This window comes from Chiloscyllium plagiosum, chromosome 25, assembly GCF_004010195.1.
Source record: "Chiloscyllium plagiosum isolate BGI_BamShark_2017 chromosome 25, ASM401019v2, whole genome shotgun sequence".
Classification (NCBI taxonomy): Eukaryota; Metazoa; Chordata; class Chondrichthyes; order Orectolobiformes; family Hemiscylliidae; genus Chiloscyllium; species Chiloscyllium plagiosum.
The window spans coordinates 43,935,483-43,960,721 of NC_057734.1; the positions used below are offsets into that span (position 1 = coordinate 43,935,483).

The 25,239-nt window shown below is 41.0% G+C and overlaps 1 protein-coding gene across 12 annotated transcripts in view; it reads left to right on the top strand.

The window, feature by feature from the left end:
• The first annotated feature begins 615 nt into the window (after positions 1 to 615).
• LOC122562805 (paxillin-like) overlaps positions 616 to 25,239 on the top strand; it is a 93,208-nt gene continuing 68,584 nt past the window's right edge. For 3 of the 12 annotated variants that reach the window (XM_043716042.1, XM_043716044.1, XM_043716045.1), the window contains exon 1: positions 690 to 756. In XM_043716042.1, coding sequence (XP_043571977.1) covers positions 705 to 756 — 52 coding nt within the window. In that variant the 5' untranslated portion in view covers positions 690 to 704. Of the gene's footprint in view, positions 757 to 24,202; positions 24,320 to 25,239 lie in introns of those variants that run through there. The other 9 variants (XM_043716033.1, XM_043716035.1, XM_043716038.1 and 6 more) reach the window with 8 other exon arrangements.

The following is a 25,239-nucleotide window of genomic DNA, read 5'->3' on the forward strand; positions in this document are numbered from 1 at the left end:
CCAATTTTATTCTTAACCTTTTTTTTCCCTTTCACACACCTAAAAAGGCTTTTACTACCTCCTTTAGATTTTTGGCCAATTTACCTTTGTACCTCATTTTTTTTCTCTGCGTATTTCCTTCTTAGTAATCCTCTGTTGTTCTTTAAAAGCTTCCCAGTCCTCTGTTTTCCCACTCATCTTTGCTATGTTTTGAATGAGGGAAAATAGACTGCAACATCCAATAGATGGAGGTGACTGTGGAAAATGCTCATCTTCATTGTGTTCACTCTGATCAGGAGTGATTTAATTAGGTAGGTCCACCCTGTTAGGTTGCAATAAACATTAGTCAGCAATGACAGGGCAAAGTTTCTTTTAAAGAGGATGGTTAGCTTCAGTGTTGCATGTAAATCTAGCTATTTAAAATGGAACTTTATGAAGGGGTAAGATTCTCATATTTGTATGAAATTATTCTGTGTGAGGGGTCTGCCTTTAGCTCTGGTGAAGTTGTCTTTTATGTAAAATTTCCAAATGCTGTGTTGGAAAGGTTAATTGCACAAACTGACACATTCAGCATTCTGTGTTGACTTCGTTTTGTCTTTGTCTTGCATAGCTGAGTTCACTTTGATGCATAATACCAGAGACTCCATGAAACTGGGCAAACTGTTGAACATATCTCTGTCCACACTTTTGGAGGATTGAAAGGGAACTGAGGCCATCAGTGCAGAATGGGACTGTTGACGCAGGCTTGTAATTCACTTGCTGAATGTATTAATAAAGGTAATTTCCTTGAGTGTTTGAAAGAGAAGCTTTTGCTCCACCCAGTCAAAGGTCTTTTCTGCATCGAGAGATTATCAAACTTGTTACAGCTATTACATTTGTGACTCAGAGCGTGTATTCTTACAGTGCTACTCCTCAAGACGCTTACCAAGTTGTTTATTTTCAGTGGACAATCCCATATGACTGCTTCTAGTCTAGAGACAAAAAAGTCTTGGCCAATATTTTACAACCAAGAGAAGAAACGTGGATCTGTATCATGAATGTTGTATATATTAATATAATGGCACCGCCTGGAAAGTGTATGGGAGGGTATTTGTTCCTAGCATATATTTGAGATTTATCTGGAGTAAAGTTGGGCCTTGGAAGATAGGGTAGTCTCAGGGTTTGATCAGTTCGGAAGCATTTTACTGACAGCTGGAACTTACAGATTCAATTTGGGGCAATGAGCAGTTGGTAGTGGGGCAATGTAGTTTTAAGATTTGTGCTTCGTATTAGGACCCAGTAGCCTGCAGCCTAGCCCAGTGTGTCTTTAAATATGTTTTGTTTGAATACTTAAAGATCTGTATCAGTGGTGAAGTGATTTAAAGAGAATGTACTGACCAAACCTCAACTAATCACAGCTGTGCTTCATCTGGCTGTCTTGGGGATGCTGAATTTGGATGAGTTCCCAGTCTGCTGCTGACTTGGAAAACCTCTTAACAGAAATCAAGAATCTGTTGTAGCATGGAACTTGTTCGTTTGTACGCTGGCTGTATTTAAAGTCACTGAATGCCCACTTTGCCTTTTATAGTATTCCCTCTCCAACAAAAGCCTGTTTCTTTATAGCTACCAATCACATTTGTCCTATGCAGCAACAAGGCTGAGGACGAGAAGGCAGAGAACTCTACTTCAAATGCTACTCTGAGGTCTTGGTTTTAACTGGGGGCAAGTTTGCTTTTGAACAGTGGATATGTGAAAACGGACAGGTCTGAGTAAAGTACATGAGTGCTTTACTGCTTTTTTTATGGTGAGGAATATTATAAATGGAGACAAATGTGGTCAGTCATAAAACAGAGGGTTCTTTTTTGTGATTCCGGGTGACAAACTGCAAAACAAGGAGAATACAGTTTTATTTAAAATAGTTATGATGTGTTTGAGGTGTTGTAGATAGCCTGTACATCTGTCTACTGCTTAAATCTGTCAGTACTGTAGTGAATAGACTGCAGTTTGTTGCATTGGACCTGTGAATCTTAGTATCAAAAGCAACTACTTACCATTGTGATGATACTTACTCATGTAGATCTGGAAAATAGTCACAGCATGTGAGAACAACTATTGATATCTAATGCAAGGGATTTTGCAAGCGCCAGATGCATTATAAATTGTGCTGTAGTATAGTTCGTCATGTCTACTTTGGACCAGAACAATAAAAGGCTTTAGATTCTACAAATCTTCCATTCCTTATCTTTAAAAAATATACCTAGCGTATGGGGAATTATCTCTGGGATGGCAGAACTATGCTGCAAGGAGATATTGAGAGTCTATGTTCTCAAGCGTATGAAGAATGAGGTGATCTCATTGAAGCATTCAACATTATTACAGAGCTTGACAGAGTTAGCATGGGAAAGACATTGCCTCTATTTGGGGTGGGGAGGGTGGGACGAATCTGTAGAACTAGGGAATACTATTTCAGAGCAAGTTAAGACTGAGATCAGGTGAAATTTGTTTTCACTGTGGTGAATCTTTAGAGTTCTCTACACCAGAGGACTTTGGAGACTCAGTCGTTCAATATATTCATGACCAAGATCAATAGATTTCTAGATATTAAAGATAGGTATAGAGATAATGCAGGAAATTGTTGGAGAAGTTCATATGGCTAAACAGCAGTGCAGACTTGAGGCGCTGAATGGCCAACTCCTGTACCTATTTCCTATGTTCCCATTCTCCATACCTGATTTTCCCAAGGTGGATATAATACTTGCACATCAGTTTAATAACTCTGTGATGCAACATCTTGCTTGGGTAATGAGGGTGCCATTATTGTAGGCAGCACGGTGGCACAGTGGTTAGCACTACTGCCTCAAAGCACCTGAGACCCGAGTTCAATTCTTGCCTCAGGCAACTGTCTTTGTGGAGTTTGCACATTCTCCCTGTGTCTGCGTGGGTTTCCTCCGGATGCTCCGGTTTCCTCCCACTGTCCAAAAATCTGCAGGTTAGGTAAACTGGCTATGCTAAAATTGACCGTAGTGTTAGGTAAAGAGGTAAATGTAGGGGAATCGGTCTGGGTGGGTTGCTTTTCGGAGGGTCGGTGTGGGCTTGTTGGGCCGAAGGGCCTGTTTCCACACTGTAAGTAATCTAATCTAATCTAATCTCCATGGTGTTTGGGTATTGCAAATATCGGCCCTTTTCAGGCCCAGCAGCAGTATTCAATCAGCACTGGCTTTCTTGTTCGTTGAGTGTAGAATCAGTTTCTTCCCTCTTAGCACAAAGATAACTTCATGCAGCTGTAAACTATAGTTAAAAGTAAGGATTGGGGATAGGTGATGCTATACTACAGCTTCAATTTATCAAGACTGTTTCCTCAGAACAAGGCTAATGAATTTGAGTTATTGACTGGGGGAGAGCAAGTCTGAGAAATGAAATCATTTACTAATGCAGGACTGCTCTTCTCTTCAGCAACAACTTAAAATACCTAGTCATGAGGGTGACAGACCTCAAAATGAACACTGGCTGTTAGAGATCAAAATCTATTTTTCACTGTAGTAGCCTGAAGCAAATTTTTTGCTTTGCAGCCAGTTCAGGATGTCTGTTGGCAACTATCCTGTTCAGTCTGGGTAAGCTGCATTTACTGTAAAATTTACTTCAGTGAAGGACTAATCAACACCTTGGCTGTAACAATCTTTGTTGCCTTGTTCAATGCAGGTGTTGTCTTGTGAGTCCTGAAACTTGAAAATAAGACTTATTGTGTAGCTTTGATTAAGTTAGTGTGCATCTGACATCGTACCTTAGAGTCGAAGGAAAAATTGATAATTGAATATGCCACAGGGTTGTCCTGTTTGAACTGCTGACCCACATTTGGTGGTTTCTCAATCTGGTTCGATTCACATTAATATGCAATTTCCTGCTCACTTGTGCATCGTTCTGAATAATGATATGGAGGTGTTGGACTGGAGTGGACAAGGTCAGAAATCACAACAAGTTATAGTCCGACATATTTGTTTGAAATTACAGCCTTTGAGTGCTCCGAAAGCTTGAGATTTCAAATAAACCTGTTGGACTATAACCTGGTGTTGTGTGACTTCTGACCTCGTTCTGAATAAGCTTAGAGCAGCTGTGTAAAAGCATCCTGATTATTTCTGATATACATTTTCATGTTTTATATTGTTTTATTAAACAGAATACTTGCAACTATAGAATGCCTGGAATACGAATAACTTCCCCTTTAGCTGATTTGCAGTTTTATTTGTGCTTTGTTTCAATACTAACTTGCTTTTGGAGATTCCTATTCCCTACTCTTACCCACCTTTTAGTGAGGAATCAAAAATTGTGGTGCTGGAAAAAGCACAGCAGGTCAGGCAGCATCCAAGGAGCAGGAATGTCGACGTTTCAGGCATAAGCCCTTCATCCTGATGAAGCGCCACAATTTTTGACTCTGACTCCACAGCATCTGTAGTCCTTACTTTCTCACTATTGAGGAATTGACTGCTTTGCTTTTGAATATTGCTGCACCGTTAGAGCTGTTATAATGGGTAGTGTTCATTATTTGCATATTTGAGAGCTGGGTACTGTCCCAACTGCTTAAGCAGGAGGTTGATGCCTTGCAGAATGAGATTTTACCCAAATATAAGATTTCTTGGCTGTGCACAAAATAAATGGTGTATGAATTTAATTGTGATCATAGCTCCAAACATTTATATTTTTTGCAAGGTCGTCTTGACTAGCAACATGAATGCATACTGCGAATCTAATCTAATAGTGACTCGTTAATGGTTTTTAAACTTAGAAAGTGTTTTCTTTGGTCTGCTGTTTTACGGCACTTCTTATCAAGGTTAAATAATTGGACATGGTACTAAAAGTGGTGTCAGACTAACTCAGTGTTCAATGGGTTTACCTTTCTGATAAAACTCGCTGAGGTGCAGACTGCAGAGGCAGAATTTGCTCACAAAAATGAACAGCGTGGATTCAACCTAAAATATTGATTGGTTGATGTAAGGGATGTTATGTGCAGTGCTTGTCCTGCCTATATAGAGACTTGGATCTGCCAAGCCATCCTTTTCATTCTCTATCATTCACTTTTTTTCCTGTTTATCTTTCAAGTAAGGATATTTGGCTTCTGCACCCTTGTTATTCTCCAATCTCTCTGCCTCTCCCTCAAGACTGTAGGTCACATTCACTTGCTTCATATGCCTTGCATGCATTGACAAGCAATACATGCACAGTACTCTGGAGTGCAGAAGTGGAATTTGTGATGGGTGTGGTTGATTTGGCAGCATACAGAATTTGGTTTTAGATAAGAAAAGGAACGCAGCTGTTTTTTTAATGTACTGAGGGCAAGACCAGCCTGCCTATTGACACAGTTAGGAGAAAGTGAGGACTGCAGATGCTGGAGATCAGAGCTGAAAATTTGTTGCTGGAAAAGCGCAGCAGGTCAGGCAGCATCCAAGGAACAGCAGAATCGACGTTTCGGGCGTTTCTTCATTCCTGAAGAAGGGCTTATGCCCGAAACGTCGATTCTCCTGTTCCTTGGATGCTGCCTGACCTGCTGCGCTTTTCCAGCAACAAAGTTTCAGCTATTGACACAGTTAACAATAACATGCTTTATATCTTGTTCGTGGACTTCTATGTCATCAGATTAAAAACTAGACCAATGGTAAAGTCACTTCCACAAATATGACTGATCAGGAAAGACATTTTTGTACATTTTCTTTCAGTTTTTGTCTTTTCCACAGTGAAATATGTTGAAATTTTCAATAAAAACCACTGATAAGGTGCCTATCCATGCAGAATTCTTGATTAGCAAGCTGTAAATTGCTTTAATATTGTGCAGAACTCCTGTTTGTTGAAATAATGTATTGAGCAATAACAGAAATGTCATTTGAAATTGTCCAACAAGCCAATCAGTTGTGTGAAACTGCTAATGAAATAATCAAAAGGAGCTGGTTTGGCTCAGGCATTGGAAGCAGCATTGCTGCACACAATCCTATTGACCCTGCAAATTCCTCCTGTTTATATCTGGGGGCTTGTGACAAAATAGGAGAGTTGTCCCATAGACAAGTGAAACAATAGCCTGACATAGTCTTTCTCGCCAAATCATTACTGCTAACTTCTAAGATAGACCATTACAATCCCTGGACCAATCTTGTCCCAAGGGCAGGACAGATTTAGCAGAGGCAGTGGTAAGCAGTCAGGAAAGAGTTGATTTGAGAGTCTTCAACATTGACTCCAGACAACATGATATTTTGCAGCATCAGGTCAAGTGTGATGAAGGAAACTTCCTGCTGATTCGTGCCTGGAATACTCCTTCAGTGTGAATCAGTAGTTCATGCTTGCCATGACACAGGAATCGCTGAAGGTAACAAGGAGACAAAAATATACTCTGGATAATGACTTCAATGTCCATTATCCAGAGTGGTCTCATAATACACAACAGACTGAACTCATGAACTTGAAGGGCATAGCTGTAGACTTGGTCAGCAGCAGGTGGTGAGGTTACCAATAAAAGGAAACATCTACTTGAGCTTTTCCTCGCCAGTCTACCTGCTGCAGATGCCTTTGTCCATGACAGCATAAGCTAAGAATGACCATGACACAGTCCTTATGAAGATGAAATCTTCACTTCACTCTGGGCATACCTCCATCATATTTTGTTATCACCACTGTACTTAATGGGATAATCTACAATTGATCAGCCAGCTCAAAACTGGGGCAGCCAAGTGATGCCATGGGCCACCAGCAGCAGCAGGATTGTATTTAATCACAAGCTGTAACCATATGGTCTGACATTTCCTTCATTCTGCCACAATCGTAAGAGATAAAACAAAAACAGAAATTGCTGAAGAAACTCAGCAGGACTGACAGCATTTATGGAAAGAAAGCAGAGATACCTTTTGAGTGCAGTGATTCTTCATTCATACTCTGATGATAATCAGGCAAGAGACAGTCCTGAATCAATGCAGCATGGAGCATTATTAAAATAACTTGTGACCCAGTAATACTACAAACACAAAACAGCATGCATGTCAAATGGGGAGGGGGATAGGCTTATGATAAACAAAACTAAACAATCCCATAACACTGAGATCAGATTTAAGTTCTGCAGCCTTTGTCATTGAATTGTGAATGGTGGTGGACATTTGGGCAACTAATAGGAGGGTGATCCACAAATATCCCCACCATTAGTAATGGGGGAGAACATCATACAAGTGCAAAAGAAAACCCTGAACATTTGTAACCATCTTCAGCCAGAGGTATTGGATAATTTATTTCAAACTCATCCTGAGGTTCACAACACCACAAATGTCAGTTGTCAACCAATCTGATTCACTTCATGTGATATCAAGAAACGATTGAACACTGGACATTACCCAGGTCAAAGCACCTCAATTGACAAATGCAAACATTCACTCACTTCACCACTGTTGCACAAGGGCAGCAGTGTGTACCATCTATAAGGAACACTGCAGCAACTTACTAAGATTCTTTTGACAGCACCTTCCAAACTCTCAATTCTTTCACTTAGAAGGTCAAGGACAGCAGATGCAAGGGAATGTTACCGTTTGGGCTTGGAACTATATTGCTGTCTTTTCACTGTTACTGAGTCAAAATCCTGAACTATCTTCCCCAGGGATCCTGTGATTATATCTGCACCAAATGCGCTCCATCTGTTTAAAAACAAATCTGATCACCACCTTTCAGGCAAAATTAAAGATGGACAATAAATGCGGGTCTTGCCAGTGACATCTATGTCCCATAAAAGGTAAAAAGCACCCTTAATGGATCCTAAGTATTTCCAAGAAGTATTTGTATTGCAAGCCCAATGGAGATTATAGGCTGGATGAGATGTGGAGCGCAAGAACTGTGAAAGGCTTTCAAGGCAAAGATAATTTGGATAGTTAACTGGATCTTGAGGGAGGTACAGCAGCAGAATTTTGGATGAATTGAAATTTGCAAAGTCTGATAAAAGATGACCGATAGAACATTTAGAAATGGGGAGGCAATAATGTAGCGGTATTATCAGTAAATTGTTAATCCAGAAATCCAGGTAATATTCTGGGAACCTGTGTTTGAGTCCTACCATGGCAAGTTTCAATTCAATAAGGACTCAACCCACTGAGAGAAGAAATTTCCCCACATCTGAATCTTAGATTGATTCCTCTTTATTCTGGTCATTGATTCTCCCATGGGAGAATCAATCTCTCAGCATTTACCCTGTCAAGCCCCTTAAGAATCCTATATGTTTCAATGAGAGCATCTCTTATTAATCCAATGAACAGAGTCCCAACCTGTTTAGCCTTTACTTATAAGACAATCCATCTATTTCAGGATCACCCTTGTGAACCTTCTCTGAACTGTCTCCAATGCAATGCAATTTCTCCTTAAATAAGGGACAGAACCAGGATGCTGCCTGGATTGGAAGGCATGTCTTATGAAGAAAGATTGAGGGAGCTAAGGCTTTTCTCACTGGAGCGAAAGAAGGGTGAGAGGTGACTTGATAAAGTCACAGAGTCAAAGAGATGTACAGCATGGAAACAGTCTCTTCGGTCCAACCCATCCATGCTGACCAGATATCCCAACCCAATCTAGTCCCACATGCCAGCACCGCAGTCCATATCCCTCCAAACCCTTCCTATTCCTAAACCCATCCAAATGCCTCTTAAATGTTGTAATTGTACCAGCCTCTACCACTTCCTCTGGCAGCTCATTCCATACACGTACCACACTCTGCGTGAAAAAGTTGCCCCTTAGCTCTCTTTTATATCTTTCCCCTCTCACCCTAAAACTATGCCCTCTAGTTCTGGACTCCCCGACCCCAGGGAAAAGATTTTGTCTATTTATCCTATCCGTGCCCCTCATGATTTTGTAACCCTCTACAAGGTCACCCTTCAACCTCCGTTCCAGGGAAAACAGCCCCAGCCTGTTCAGCCTCTCCCTATAGCTCAAATCCTCCAACCCTGGCAACATCCTTATAAATCTTTTCTGAGCCCTTTCAAGTTTCACAACATGTTTCTGATAGGGAGGAGACCAGAATTGCACGCAATATTCCAACAGTGGCCTAACGAATGTCCTGTACAGCTGCAACATGACGTCTCAACTCCTGTACTCAATACTCTGACCAATAAAAGAAAGCATCCCAAACGCCGCCTTCACTATCCTATCTACCTACGACTCCACTTTCAAGACGTGTACAAGATTATGACAGGCATAGATAGAGTGAATAATCAGACTTTTTCCAAGGGCAGAAATGACTAAGACAAGAGGGCATACTTTTAAGGGAGATATCAGAGGTCAGTTCCTCTCAGAGTAGGTGCGTGGAATGCACTGCCCGCGGTGATAGGAGAGTCAGATACATTTAGGGACATTTAAGTGACTCTTGGATAGGCACATGGATGATAGTAAAATGAAGGGGATGTAGGTTAGTTTGATCAGAGAGTAGAATAAAAGGTTGGTACAACATTGAGGGCTGAAGGGCCTGTAACGTGCTGTACTGTTCTATGTTCTAAAATTAGTCGAACTGAAACTAGGATGGAGTCATACCATCCAGATGTCATCTCCCCTTGTACAGTTGCAATAAGGCTTCCCTACCCTTATACTCCCAGTCCCTTGAAATAGCTATCTGAAGATACAAGAAATGTTTGAACACCAGAGTTTATTTGATAGCACTGAGGCAATGCAGGAGTGAGAGCATTGGTGGCTAGGTGCAGCTGGGTGCCATCAGCAACAGGTATAATTTTTTTTTGAATTACACAATCAAGTAGCAGCCTAAAGTTGAGGAAGAAGAATAGACCAAAGGCAGAGATTCGTCAAGGTATCATTGGAAAGGTGGAAAGAGAAGTTTATGCTGTTGATGATCCATTTGCAAATGACTAGATCAGAGTGGAGCTAACAAGGTCAGACTTGATAAACTGCAGCCAACCATGACAATGGCTATAAAGAGATTTGAGAGTGGAGAGGGTTCATGTCATAGGTAATATGGATTAGACCTGATTAAAGAAATTCAAACAAGGTTGTAGGGAAAATGGGCACAGATTTGAGAGCTGACAACATAATGAAGAAATTTTGAGAAGAGAGGGAGGTTGGAATGGGTGGTTATTTGCAAGTATAGTACAGAGCGAATAGGAATTGGACTTCAGGGAACAAGCTCCCTCTGAGTCTCACCCCTCAAATCCACCATCTACTGCGATTTCAATTGATTTACTCAAACTTTTCCCTGCTGCAAATGCAACAAATGACAAATCTGCAAAGAACTACACAATTACATTCTACACAAATACAGTTCAAAGTGAACCCAGCGCAGTTAATATCCTGGACTGGGGAGCAAAATAATTGACTGGGTACCTCAAATCAAATCAAGAAGATGTGTTACCTCTTAATTATTTTACTAGTGCACTGTGAATTTGCTGAAAAGCCAGGCATAATGGTATGTTTCTTTTTATTCATTCATGAGGCATGAGTGTTAATAGCTAGGCCAGCATTTATTGCCTGTCCATAATTGTTAAGAGTCAAACACATTGCTGTGGGTCTGGTGTCACATGTAGGCCAAATCAGGTAAGGATGGTTGTTTTCTTCCCTAAACTGCCATCCTTACCTGGTCTGTGGAGAATTTAATTAATTGTATGGTTTAATTCTGCCTTTTCCTACAATTTTTCATGAGCACCAGAGGTGAATCAATGATCACACAAAACTACTTCTTCCTTTCCTTTCAGTTGCATACTGCTTTTCTTTGATGTAGTGAGTGAACCAACTACAATAATGACTGAGTTACAGGCTGTAACTGAACCAGAAAGTTTGGGTATAATGATAACAGTACTTTGTGAATGCCCTTTGAGCGAGAGCTGTGTTACAGCCTTGAAATGGCTACCTCAGATAATTTATAATGTGTTTGGATATCTCTTGTTAATCAGTAAATCCATCACTTGCTGATTTTCTCTCAATCTAGGATTAGATCTTGCATTATTGGTGCAGGAAACTTGAAATACATATAGATTCTTGCCTATCTTGTGCACCGCACGTCCCCAGCTTGGCTTACCTAAATCTCCTCTGCAAATTTGTTTAATCAGGAATTTTGCCACATCCAGCTCAATTAATGCTCCATACCTAAGTTCCAATCATTCTTTGACCTTTTTAAACTATCACTCAGTCACATTGTTCTCTTTTCAACTGGTCATGCCTTGTCTTTCCTTATTCTCCCCCCCAACCAATATGGATGTCATTTTATGTTCAACTACACAGTCATTTAAACAATGAGTTTCCTGCTGTTTGTGTCCAATCTTTTCATAATTTTAATTAAAATTACATTTCCCTTAATTTTCTTTTCTTAAAGCAGCAGTCCCAATATTTCAAGTCATAGAGTTATTCAACACAGAAACAAACCCTTTGGTCCAACTCATCCATGAGGAAAAAGTGAGGTCTGCAGATGCTGGAGATCAGAGCTGAAAATGTGTTGCTGGAAAAGCGCAGCAGGTCAGGCAGCATCCAGGGAACAGGAGAATCGACATTTCAGGCATAAGCCCTTCATTCCTGAAGAAGGGCTTATGCCCGAAACGTCGATTCTCCTGTTTCCTGGATGCTGCCTGACCTGCTGCGCTTATCCAGCAACACATTTTCAGCTCCAGCTCATCCATGCCGACCAGATATCCTAAATTGATCTAGTCCCATTTGTCAGCATTGGGTCGATGTCCCTCCAAACCCTTCCTATTCATGTACCCATCCAGATGCCATTAAATGTTCTAATTGTACCGTCTCCACCACTTCCTCTGGTAGTTTGTTCCATCCATGCACCACCTTGCACGTGAAAAAGTTTCCCATTTGGTCTGTTCTAAATCTTGCCCCTCGCATTTTAAATCTGTTTTGGACTCCCCCCTCCCACCCCACCCTGAGAAAAAGATCTTGGCTATTCACTCTATTGATGCCCCTCATGATCTTATAAAACTCTATAAGGTCACTTTCAGCCTCTGACACTCAAGGGAAAAAATCCCCAGCCTATTCATTTTCTCTCTATAGCTCAAACTCTCCAATCCCAGCAACATTCTGGTAAATCTTTCAAGAGGATTCCCTCAGATTACAACACGATCTTGATCAGATGGGTCAATGGGCTGAGGAATGGCAGATGGAATTTAATTTAGATAAATGCGAGGTGCTGCATTTTGGGAAAGCAAATCTTCGCAGCACTTATACACTTAATGGTAAGATCCTAGGGAGTGTTGCTGAACAGAGAAACCTTGGAGTCGCAGGTAGATAGGATAGTGAAGAAGGCGTTTGGTATGCTTTCCTTTATTGGTCAGAGTATTGCATACAAGAGTTGGGAGGTCATGTTGCGGCTGTACAGGACATTTGTACAGGCAACTTTTGGAATATTGCATGTAATTCTGGTTTCTTTCCTATGGGAAGGATGTTGTGAAACTTGAAAGGGTTCAGAAAAGATTTACAAGGATGTTGCCAGGGTTGGAGATTTGACCTATAGGGAGAGGTTGAATAGGCTCGAGTGTTGAAAGCTGAGGGGTTACCTTATAGAGATTTACAGAATCATGAGGGGCATGGATGTGATAAATAGACAAAGTCTTTTTTCCTGCAGTGGGCAAGTCCAAAACTAGAGGGCATAGGTTTAGGGTGAGAGAGGAAAGATATAAAAGGGACCTGAGGGGCAACATTTTCACGCAGAGAGTGGTGCGTGTATGGAATGAGCTGCCAGAGAAAGTGGTGGAGGCTCGTACAATTGCAACATTTGAAAGGCATCTGAATGGGTATATGAATAGGAAAGGTTTGGAGCGATATGGGCTGGGTGTTGGCATGTGGGACGAGATTGGGTTGGGATATCTGGTCAGCATGGATGAATTGGACCGAAGGGTCTGTTTCCGTGCTGTTTAATCTCTAAATTTAACAACGTCTTTCTTATAGCAGTGTTCTAAAAGTGTGCTACCCAATGTCCTGTACAGCTGCAATATAACATCCCAACTCCTATACTCAATGCACCAACCAGTGAAGGCATGCATGCCAAACGCCATCTTCACTATCCTTTCTACCGGTGACTCCACTTTCAAGGAACTATACGTCTGCACCCCTTCGTCTCTTTGTTTGGCCCGACCATTAACTGTACAAATCCGGCCCTGATTTGTCTTACTAAAATGCAACACTTATAGTTACTAAACTAAATTCCATCTGCCAGTCATTGGCCCATCTGATCAAGTTCCCATTGTACTCTGATGTGACCTTCTTCACTGTCCACTACACCACCAATTTTTAGAATGTTTTAATTAATATACCTGGCAGCAACTCAGTAAATCCCTATTGCTTCGATTTGCTTCTTATAGTGTGAAGTTTGTTTTCAGTCTCCCATGCTCATCAACCTCTATAGCTTAACACCTATTTCCACATAATTTAGTTGTTTGGAAGTACAAAATTACACATTTTTGTCGATATATTTTGTCTTGTACTAATTGGGACAATTGCAAGAATACCAATGGACAAGAGGACTGCACTTTCTACTGTATGAGAATTGGGATGCTATCTGGAAGATCCTGGGCGGCATTAGGTGTTCACAGAAATAATTGAGGGTTGTGAGGCTACAGTGAGGAAATAATTGCTGTTATTCTCTACAACAGATTGACAGTCGATGCCTTTCCCAACAGAATTGACATCAAGCAAAGTTGCATGCTTGTGCCCACCCTTTCTCCATCTTCCAAGCTACCATCCCACGTAGTGTCCAAATTGAATGCAGGTTTCATGGAAAGCTTTTCAACCTCCGCAGGTTGAATAGAAAGAACAAATATTGCACATGACTGTAAGTGACTTCTGATATGTGGATGTCTGTGGATGTTATCCTGTCACTCCGCTGAAGACATGTTTGAAGACACCCATTGAGTCGATGTATTGAGTATTTGAAATGCTGATAAGATATTGGTTCTTCTCCAACCAAACCCAAGATGGAGGTATACCATTAGAAAATCCTGCATGTTACTTGGATGGACAAGTATAAGCGTGTTTCAGGAAGTGCAGGCGGACTACCTAAGTGGTGTATTTTCTTGTTTTATCAAACATCGGATGAGGGCATTGCTGGTTCGGCAAGCTTTTATGTCCCATCTCTAGTTGCCCAGAGTTAAGAGTCAACCACATTGCTGTGGGTCTGGAGTCACATATAGGCAAGGCCAGGTAAGGATGGCAGTTTCCTTCCCTGAAGGGCATTAGTGAACCAGATGGGTATTCCTGACAATTGACAATGGTTTTATGGTCATCATCAGACGAATAAATTCAAATTCCACCATCAGCCTGGCTCTCTGGATTAACAGTCCAATGATAATACCACTCTGCCATCAATGCCCATTAATGGCAGTTAGATGGCAATTGCACTGGGCAGACTACTATATTAGAACATTGACCACGTTCCTTGTGCTTCCCCTATTCCCAGCTGATGAATAACTAATGATCACAAGGCTATCAGTAGAAAGGTTTCTGAAATTCCTTGAGACATTGCTTGAAAATAGTTTGATTTTGACCTTAGCAGCTGGGATGAGTGCTCTAGACCAGTGGTTCCTGAACTTTTTAGTATCATGGCACTCTTCAAAGAGACCAACAGTTCCATGTCTCACTTTATATTCATGCTCATACCAAATGTTTGGTTCTACGCATTCGCAAGCATCGTGCATAACCAAGCAGTTTTCCCTTATCCTACACGTGTGGTATGAATTTCGGCAGATACTGACTTGCAAAAATAGACATCAAGACTCCGAAGGAGATCAGAAATGTGGAGCTGGCCTCAATGCTCGCGTGCTGCCTGAAAATTCCATGCATGTTTCTGTCCTTGCAATGGCACATTGATTGAAAACAACTACGCTGTACTGTGAAAGCTGAGGAACCCTGTTTTATCAAGTTGAAACTGGCCTTGAAGCCAGGCAGTGGTGAAGACTAAAGACACAGAAAAAAGAAGAAACCTTAAGGCGTGCAACCCATCATTAACCTGACCAGCAGATTGACTAATTAACAGTTGACTGCTGCTAATCAACTAGGAGAGAGTGAGAGCTGCATTTGCTTGAGATCAGAGTCTAAAAGTGTGGCGCTGGAAAAACACAGCCGGTTAGGCAACATCTGAGAAGCAGGGGAGTTGATGTTTCAAACATAAGTTCTTCATCGTGAATGTGGGAGGGGGGAAGGAAAGGTAACTAGGAATGCAATAGGTAGATGAAGGTGGGGGGTGATGGTGATAGGTCAGAGTGGAGCTTGGAGCGGTTAAATAGGAATGAAGATGGTAGGACAATTCAAGAGGTCGGTGCCAAGTTGGAGGGTTGGTTCTGGGATAAGGTGGGGGGAGGGGAGATGAAGAACCTGGTGAAATGAACATTGATGTCGTGTGGTTGGACGGTCCCCCAAAGCGGAAAATTAGGCATTTTTCCTTCAGGCATTGGGTGGCTAGGATTTGGCGGTGCAAAGCAGAACATCTCAGAGAACATCTCTGGGGTACACGCACCAATCAACTCCACCGCCCTGTGGCCGAACACTTCAGCTCCCCCTCGCACTCCGCCAAGGACATGCAAGTCCTGGGACCCTCCAACCACATGGCACCAGCATTGATTTCACCGGTTTCCTCCTCTATCCCCTCACCTTATCCCAGATCTAACCCTCCAACTCGGCACCACCCTCATGAACATCCTCCTTGTCCATCTGCCTTCCCACCTATCACCTCCACTCCCACTATAACAATCACCACCCACTTTCATCTATCTATCGCATTCCTAGCGACCTTCCCCACCCCAGCCTCACCCTTCCATTTGTCTCTCAGCCCCCTTGCCTATATCACTCTCGCGCACGCGGTCACTCTCTCGTGCGCACTCGCTCTCTGTCTCTGCCTCTCACGCGCGCGCCCGCTCTCTGCCTCTCTCGCGCGCGCGCCCGCTCTCTGCCTCTCTCGCGCGCGCGCCCGCTCTCTGCCTCTCTCGCGCGCGCGCCCGCTCTCTGCCTCCCTCGCGCGCGCGCCCGCTCTCTGCCTCCCTCGCGCGCGGGCGCCCGCTCTCTGCCTCCCTCGCGCGCGGGCGCCCGCTCTCTGCCTCCCTCGCGCGCGGGCGCCCGCTCTCTGCCTCCCTCGCGCGCGGGCGCCCGCTCTCTGCCTCCCTCGCGCGCGGGCGCCCGCTCTCTGCCTCCCTCGCGCGCGGGCGCCCGCTCTCTGCCCCCCCTCGGCCTGCCGCCCCCCCGCCTAATCGACTGTGCTTTTCCAGCGCCACACATTTAGATAGTTGACTGCTGATGTCTGATGCAGGGTCTGTCTTTATTCCTCTATATCTTTTTACTTTTCTCTTCTCTCCATTTCCACCTTTTCATAGGCTGTAAGCAATTGGAGAGAATTCTATCAATTTCTTTCATTTTTTTTCCCTTGCTCTTTGTCCTTGCCCTGGGAATCCATGGCAAACATTGATCTCTCTCCGAGGGATCACTGAGAAAGAAGTAGATCCAAATGAGAATGGTGAGAGATTGGTAGGGAGTTTGAAGGCACTGGCCTTCCTTTGATATTGTTGTATTTATCCACCTTGGTGGTAGAAGTCACAGAAGAGTTGGTTGCTGTTGAAAGAATCTAATGCTGCTTGTTACTCTCTTTGATGGAAGAATGGATGTTGAATCCAAGGTTGCAAATCATGCACATTGTTTCTGCCTGGTTGGTACTAACTTCTGTGCACCTAGCCAGGCAAGTATTTTACTCACATGAATGCAGCCCTACAGATGGTACAGAGGTTCCATTCATCATAGTCTCTTGCCCGCTTTTGTTTCCACTGTACTGGTGTATTGATCATGTTCAACTTCAGTCCAGTTAAGAAACCTTTTAAGATGATGATGCTGTTAAAAGTGATGACTGGAATTTCTCTTATTTGAGATGGCCATAATCTGGCAGTTATACAGCATGAATGTTACCTGCTGGCTTTTCAATTATCTTTTCTGTGATGCACTTCGTACATTTTGTAATAATAAAAGCACTGTAAGAGTGTAAGTTATGTATCTGTGGTCACCTACTGCTGAATGCTAGCACCATACCATCATACCACTGCTCTCTATCAACGTTTAGATAAGTGCCATGGCATTGGGTTGAATTAGCAATTTAGAATTCGAATGAATTTCAAATTAAAGTAGAGCGCTATAAATAGGCAATAACATCTGTAAAGAGAAAAGGCAGATTATCAGGCTGATTAAGATGAAAGGACATTTTAAACTGAATTTAATGATTCAACCTATACCTGAGGATCAAGTAACACCGCTGAAAAATGTGTTGCTGGAAAAGTGCAGCAGGTCAGGCAGCATCCAAGGAGCAGGAGAATGGACGTTTCGGGCAGAAGCCTTCTTCAGGATCAAGTAACACCGTATGGTTATGAATAAATATGCAAGGTTGTGGCCAAGATCTGCCACCTCGCTGGTTTCCACTTACAAAATACTGCATCTACTGGTGTTGCTTGCTAGATTGCAGAACTATTTCAATATTTGCACATCGGAGCAGGAACTCTAACAAAACTCAAAATGTATGAAACTTGCCCTCACCAGTCCACTGTATGAGTTGGGATTCAAACTGAAATGACCTGCCTACTTCCCCTCGCAAGCACTATATATATCATTGTCATCATGTGCCAGGACATGGTGCTTAATAGTGCCCTCAAGTGTTACAATATACCTGAAACTGAGGTCACAATCAAAAGCATCTGCATACTTTGGTGTGGCCATGCACCTGTGCCTGATTATAAAACTTTGAGCTTTAAGGTGAGCTGTACTTTGAAGTAGTGGGCAACTGAAATACTTTAAATATGCTCTAAAGGCCACTTTGAAATTTTGCTATTTTAGCCCCAACCCCCAAGAATGCACAGCTACTGAGAGTCTACAATGCAAGATTTATGTTGAGTGAGACTAAAAGGTTGTAGGATCTGACTCTGAAGCGGCTGACATGTGGGCACACTTGCTTATATGTTTCACCTGACTGTCAGTGTGATTTGTGCAGTTTGATTTGATTTGATTTATCGTAGTCACATATACCAATTACAGTGAAAAGCTTTGTCGTGCAAGCAATACAGGCAGATCTTAGCAAAAGAGGACATACAGATTGTAGAATGCTTATGCAGAGCGAGGCATACTGCACAGGAGACACGCAAAGCAAGATCAACATTATTTGAAGTTAGAGTCCATTCATCAGTCTAATAACGGCAGAGAAGAAGCTGTTCTTGAACCTGTTAGTGAATTTGTTTAAGCTTCTGTATCGTCTGCCTGACGGAAGAGATTGTAGGAGAGTATTACTGAGGTAGATTGGTTGGTTGATTTATTGTCACGTGTACTGAAGTACAGTGAAAAGCTTTGTTTATGAACAGTAAAGGCAGATCATAGGATGTTAAAAAAAAAATTTAGAGGCACACAGGTTACATTGCACAGAATGTAAGCAAGATCATCATTATTTGAGGCAAGGGAGTCCATTCATCAGTCTAACGGCTGGGGAGAAGCTGTTCCTGAAGCTGCTGGTACATGTGTTCAAGCTTCTGAGTCTTCTGCCTGATGGAAGATCATTTCCAGGGTTTGCTGGATCTTTGATGATGTTGGCAGCCTTTCCATGGCAATGAGAAGTGTAAGTGGAGTTTATGAATGGGAGGTTGGCTTCCGTGTTGGTTTGGGCTGTACTCACAACCTTCTGTACTTCCTTACAATCCTGGGCAGAGCGGTTGCTGTACTTGGTACCTAAGGGGCAACATTTTCACACAGACGTAGGTGCATGTATGGAATGAGCTGTCAGAGGAGGTGGTAGAGGCTGGTACAATTACAACATTTAAAAGGCATCTGGATGGGTACATGAATAGAAAGGATTTAGAGGGATATGGGCCAAATGCTGGTAAATGGAACGAGGTTAATTTAGGATACCTGGTCAGCATGAATGAGTTGGACTGAAGGGTCTGTTTCTGTGCTGTACAGCTCAATGTCTCTTTTTGTATATGTGCTTCCAATATTGGGCTCAATTCTTTTCAGTCTACTCTTAATAATGGTTACTAATCCATTTATTCAACAGAAACGCTATCAGCTTGCTTATCTAAGCCTTTCATTATTTCTCTAAAAAAACCCCAATTTTAAAATATTAATGTGGGATTTTCACTCGCTTCTGTGTAGTACTTGCCTAATGTAACAAATTATGATTTGATGTATCTATGTAACTTGATTTTGCAAATTGTTTTTCTATTCCAGTTGAGTGATATCACTAGCCACCAGTCCCCTCAAACAATCTATTCTGCATACTCATTTCCTGACCTCTGCCTTGCTCTCCCCTTCCTTTTTGATGATTTCATGTTATCCAAAAGAGTTTCCTGTGCTCCTTTGTGCAATTAATTTGCAACTTTATAAACAATTTTGAAATACCAGGAGCTATGGTCTCCAGCTCTTTGGAGAAGAAGTCAAATTTTCAGCGATTAGAAAGAAATGACCTGGTGAGTGGAGATTATACACAGTAAGAGTTAAAGAAACATGAGAAACAAAGCTGAAAAGGGAAATCCATATTGATTCCAGGACTGCAATTAGCTTGGGCTGTGAGCCAATTCGTAGTTGGCCACAATAGTTTTCAGACACGCACTTGAACCATGAGCCTCCATATGGAGCTAAGCTTCAATTTAAATGAAGAACCTATCCATACTGTATGACTGTCTGTCTTTCAATTGATGTGGCACCCAGGCTATTCAAATTGTTTAAAATAGACATTACAGTTTATACCAAGGACATGGAAAATTATACAAAATTTGAGTCGATGAGCAATAGGAACACAGGATTTTACATTAAATTGTATAATGTACAGTGAGGGCAATGGAACTTGTGTTTAATGAGATAATGTTGATGACTAGTAGGATAATTGATACTATGTAAACTTCCATTGACTTTTCCTGATTATTGGCATTTGACATTTGGAGAAATGAGAATGTTTGTTTTTGTTTTGCCTGGACCACTGCATTGCTGGACGGTGTAACATCAACATAACTACAATCAACTTCACTGCTTTGTTAACCAGGGATTGCTTCTAATTCAGGTTTTAGCTTGGACTCTCAGATTTATTGATTTATCTCTTGATGCTCTTTCAGTGCTGTAATAATAGTTGAACTTGTAACGGTTTTTCTGACTTAATTCTCCAATTACTCTTCTTCACCGTATAGTATTTCTACTAACACAGCAAGCAAAGAAAATTGATAGGTTTTAAAGATAACATTCATAGAATTTTTGAATAGCAAAATATTAGAAATTTACCCAATTTATGAAGTACATTCTGTATTTTTGTTACCCTGAACGTTGTAATATAGGAATCTGAAGAGGTATTTGGCTTGTTTGCTTTAGAAAAAAGAATTGATGTTTTCTTATACCAGGTAGTCATCCAAGTTATAGATCGTGTGCAAGGTCAGACTGTGAAATCCCATAATTTGACTCTTAGAAATCCATGTAGAAGGGCTTATGCCCGAAACGTCGATTCTCCTGTTCCTTGGATGCTGCCTGACCTGCTGCGCTTTTCCAGCAACACATTTTCAGCTCTTAGAAATCCAGTCAAGTTTTTTTCGCAATTATTATTAATGTTAAATTTACTTTTATAGAGTTATACAGCATGCAAACAGACCCTTTTGGTGTAACTTGTTCATGCCGACCAGTTTCTCAAACTCCATTTACCACTTCCTCTGGCAGTTCTTTCCACACCTGATCCACCTCTGTGTGAAAATGTTGCCCCTCAGGCCCCTCTTATATTTTTCCCCTTTCACCTTAAAAATATGCCCCCTAGTTTTGAACTCACTCGTCCTAAGGAAAAGATTTTTGCTATTCACCTTATCTATGTCCCCTCAGGATCTTATAAATCTCTATAAGGTCACCCCTCAGCCTTACTCGTTTATTTCAAGCCTACCTTTGGGGGTATAATCTCATTAATTGATGTGACTTTATAAGGTGTAGTGGACAGATATTATTTTGTGTTTGTGTTATGCAGGTTGGGAATGAAATTTTCTTAATTGTGAAAGATTCTGGATAATCACTTTGTAGGAGAAAACTAAAATGTCAGTTAGGGAAATTAGAAAACAATAAATCCAGTATCAAAGGACAATGAACAGGTTCTCTATCATCCATCATTTTCCAACAGTAATACGTAAGGAAACTTTGATGATTTTCAGTGAAGAAGCATGCTAATAGAGAATCACACTGTGCTTGCTTTAGTAAAATAGAACCTTTTTTTTTGCATGTGGTCATTATTAATATTTATGTAATTAAATCCTGCTGAATGTGAGCAGAACATATTGGACTCCAAAATTGGACTTCAATAGTCAATAATTGGTGTTGCTTTTAAAGATGGATTGATGTTTTTGTAAGGATGCTAAATGTGACTTATGTGTTCTGTGTCTTTTGTTGTTTGTTTTTCACAATTGATGTTGTCAATTTTGCTTGGTTTTCTCTACATTTTGTTTTGTTTCCAGTTATGTGCCTCTTTTACCCCTGTCACTCTTCTGTCAATTTCTAAGCCTTTGTCTTCTGCCTTTGTTTACCTTGTTCATTATGAAAATATGCTTGCTTCCATATTTATAATCTGTATTGTTTAGACACATTCTACTCTGCTTATGTTTTTCTAACAGCCTTTAAAAATGTAATTCTGCAGCAGTAATTAGCATTTGCCAGAATTTTAGTTAAACTAGCTGTGAGCTTATTGATGGTTTATCTGTGCTGTATACTCTAGTTTTGCAGATGCTTTGCAAATGCAGTGTTATTTCTTGAATTGCTCTCTGAGTGTAATTGAATTGCAGTGCATTCTAGCCCTGAGTATTTGAGATGGCTCACCCACATATCTGGCTTTTATTCCGTTCTTTAAATTTTGGACAAATAGAGAATGAAAGGGAGGTTAAGTTTAAGAATTGTTTATTATTGTTTATTAAGTTTTGTTTATTATGAATCTCAGTCATTATGGCATGAGGGCCATCACAGCTGGCCTCAGTGTATTTTTGGGTTCTGGTGGTGTGTTACAGTTCATTCAGGGAATCTAAGTTGTTCTTCCATCACATAGTTAACTAGGAATCTCTCCCAGGAGAAAGTGAGGACTGCAGATGCTAGAGAGTCAGACTCTAAAGGTGTGGCACTGGAAAAGCACAGCAGGTTGGGCAGTATGCAAGAAGCAGGAGCATCACCGTTGAATCTCTCCTGTTTGCATCACGAAAGCACCTTCTTTGGCCATCAAGTTATGCAATAGGATTTGAACCGAAATTCTGGGTTAGAGGCAGGGTCACAAACCCGGGCCTCAAGAGCTGTCTTGGGCTGGGGCCTTGGAGGGCAAAATATAATGGGCACAATTTTAAAGTGGGTTTAAGAATAGAGAACTTTACAGTTTGAAGCTGATGTGCCGAGTGGAGATGATAGTTAAAGGTGTGGAATCCTTAGCTTTATATAAAAAAAAAGTGAAGAGTATAAAAGCAAATCATACTGAACCTTAATGGAACTTGAATAGTTCAACCTCAACTGCAGTATTGTGTCAACATCTTGCCCAGTCCTAAGATTGCTATCTGAAAATGCCCCCATCCCCTTATCTGTCTTCTATTAGTTAGCCATGCTAACAGATATTTTTAACTTAACCTATTCAGATGTGATATGACACCCCCTTGGAGGCTGCACCCGTATCCATGCTAAGATATTAACCCCAATACCATGTGCTCTTATGAAGTATTCCTTATGGGTAAAAACAATGACTGCTTATCCCATTTGAACATGGTTTGAGTCTTCCTTTATCTATCGTATGTGTTACCTCCTGAACAAAATAGTAATTATTTTACCAGACATTAATTCCCTTCATGGCATCATGCTGACTCTGATTATAATATGTATTTCTAAATGCTCTGTCATTGTATTTTTTAAACATATTAACATGTTCTGAGAGATAGATATTAAGCTAACTGGCTTATAGTTACTTATTTTCTATCTCCCTTCCTTTTTCAATAAGGATGTTAAAATTAGCAGTTTTCCAAACCTCTGGGACGTTCCAAGGATTATTGGAAGATTGCTATTGATGCATCCACTATCTCTAGCTACTTCCTTTAATATCCTAGAATACAAAAAAATCAGATCCACCCATTTCCTTTGTGTATGCCCTGTAAATAAATTTTTAGTAGGCTCAGTTGTGGTTGCAACTTCTGCTCTAATCGGCATTGGTTTAATTGTAGCAATCTTGCTTCTGAGATAGTTGGCTATGTGTTCAAGTCCCATATAAGCCTGAGAATCAGCCTTTTAGATGAGACTTAGAATTGGAACAAAGCAAATGATAAATGGACCAACTGGAAGAAAACCAGTGGAATTCACTGGTGTCCCAGTCAACATTTATGCTTCAGTCAACATTGCTTTATAAAGTAATACAATTAACTAGGCTCATTATGTCCAAATTGGCAATTCAATAGTAAATGCATAGCAGAAGAACATTTCATTTGAACCACCTTTTGAGACAATGAAAGGTTAAGTGAAAGAAGATTTATTATTTCAATATGTACGATGATTACTGAAACAATGCCTCTTCAAGTTCTACCCGTGCATTACCCACTGAAAATTTATCATGCTTGCTTATATCTACTAAACAGTTTGGTTTTCTTCTGTCAACCATGCTTTGTATCTAGTTGCCTGCTGAGTCAACTATCATCCTTATTTTGTCTGTAATAAGCCGACTTTGGTGCCTCATTGCTAGATCATCCAAATATGTGCATATTCAATTACCTGTTTTATTCTTGCCCTAAGTCCATTATTGTTTCTGTTTCTGTTTGTTCAGTGTATAATTTCAAATCTCATGGTTTGTCTTCCATCTCCACAGTATCTTTTGCAGAATCTTCTGTCTCTTTCAAACAACTAAGTCATTGCAATCAACAAAATTCTAGAACACCCAAAGGAGGAAGGTTTTATCTTGTATCAAAGGAAACAGATTGATGCTGGTTATGTGCTGTGACATTTAGTTCCTCTCTTTACCTTTAGTTCAAAATCTTTGGCAGAGGTTCTAGTATTTGAGGCTTATGTACATCCCAGATTTTTGTGCAGCATTTAATATCTAGGCTATAGGCATTTTAACAGGCTGTGTAAGAAATTCCAGAGGGCATTCAGCTGGTTAGTGCTAGTACTCTCATTTAGGTCTGATGCAGAGTTTTGCTGTTGTGGTTTGAAAGTTGCATAATGAAAATTAACCACTTTCTTGCGCAATTATGTGGAAATACTGCCAGTCACTGTGTGGAAATGGTAAGAATCAGAAGAGTGGAAGATATTAGCAGAGGTGAAGAACATAATGTTTCTGTGAATATTCTGCATGGAACTAGATCAGATATTTCGCCAATATTTTCAAGACTGGATTTGACTACCTGGAAATGCTCTGCTGGTCTTGGTAAAATTGTTACGAGTAAGATGATGCCTTTAATTTGATCTGGTTGGTGAGAGATATTGTATTTGTGCTCTGAAATATTTCACAGCTACTAAATTGCTTTTGGAGTCCAGTTCTGTTGTTATATCTGAAATAGCCAACTGAACACACTGAACTCAATCAGTGGCAAATGAGAAAATAGCATATTTCTATAGTATTTCTTAAAACCTCAAAGAGGGTGTCCAAAGGCACTTTAAGGGTCCTTTTGTGGCACACTGGTAGTGTCCCTACCCTGGACTGTCAGGCCAGGTTAAAGTCCCACCAGCTCCAGAGGTTCATCTATAAACAGGTTGATTTGGAAAACAGGTTAAATATAAAAACAGGATAAGTGTTGGACTGTAATCCACTATTCAAATGTTGAGAAACCCAGCAGTCAGTCTGCAACAGTAAGCTCCCACAAACGGCAAGAAGGTAACTGAACAATCTGTCTTGGGAGTATCGACAGTTGTCGTTTAGGACACTGGGTGGGGGTTCCTAAAGCAGACAAAGTAAATGAGATAAATGATGGATAATGTGTTTCTGTTCTATTGGTTGAAAAGTGTAAGGATTCCTCTTCTCAAAAGCAACACTTACATAGCACCTTTAACTTTAAAGTACATCTCAAGGTGCTGCATAGAGATATTACAAAAAAAAACAGAGTCACAAGATGTTAGTGCAAATTGGTCAAAGGGTAGGGTAGCTTTTTGGTGAAAGGCAGCAAAGGAAGTCTTGTGCTCAGGGCTAAGAAATGAGAAGTCTGCCAATTAAACCAAACTGAAAGCTCAGGATGAGAGGACAAAACTGCACCTTAGACTAAGGTTTGTATTCATGGTGGGTTCTTGAACTGATTTGGGGAGGTGGAAGTGCTACTTGTTTGCCTTTGAGTTAGAAGATTTTGAGTGTAAATGCCCATGGCAGAA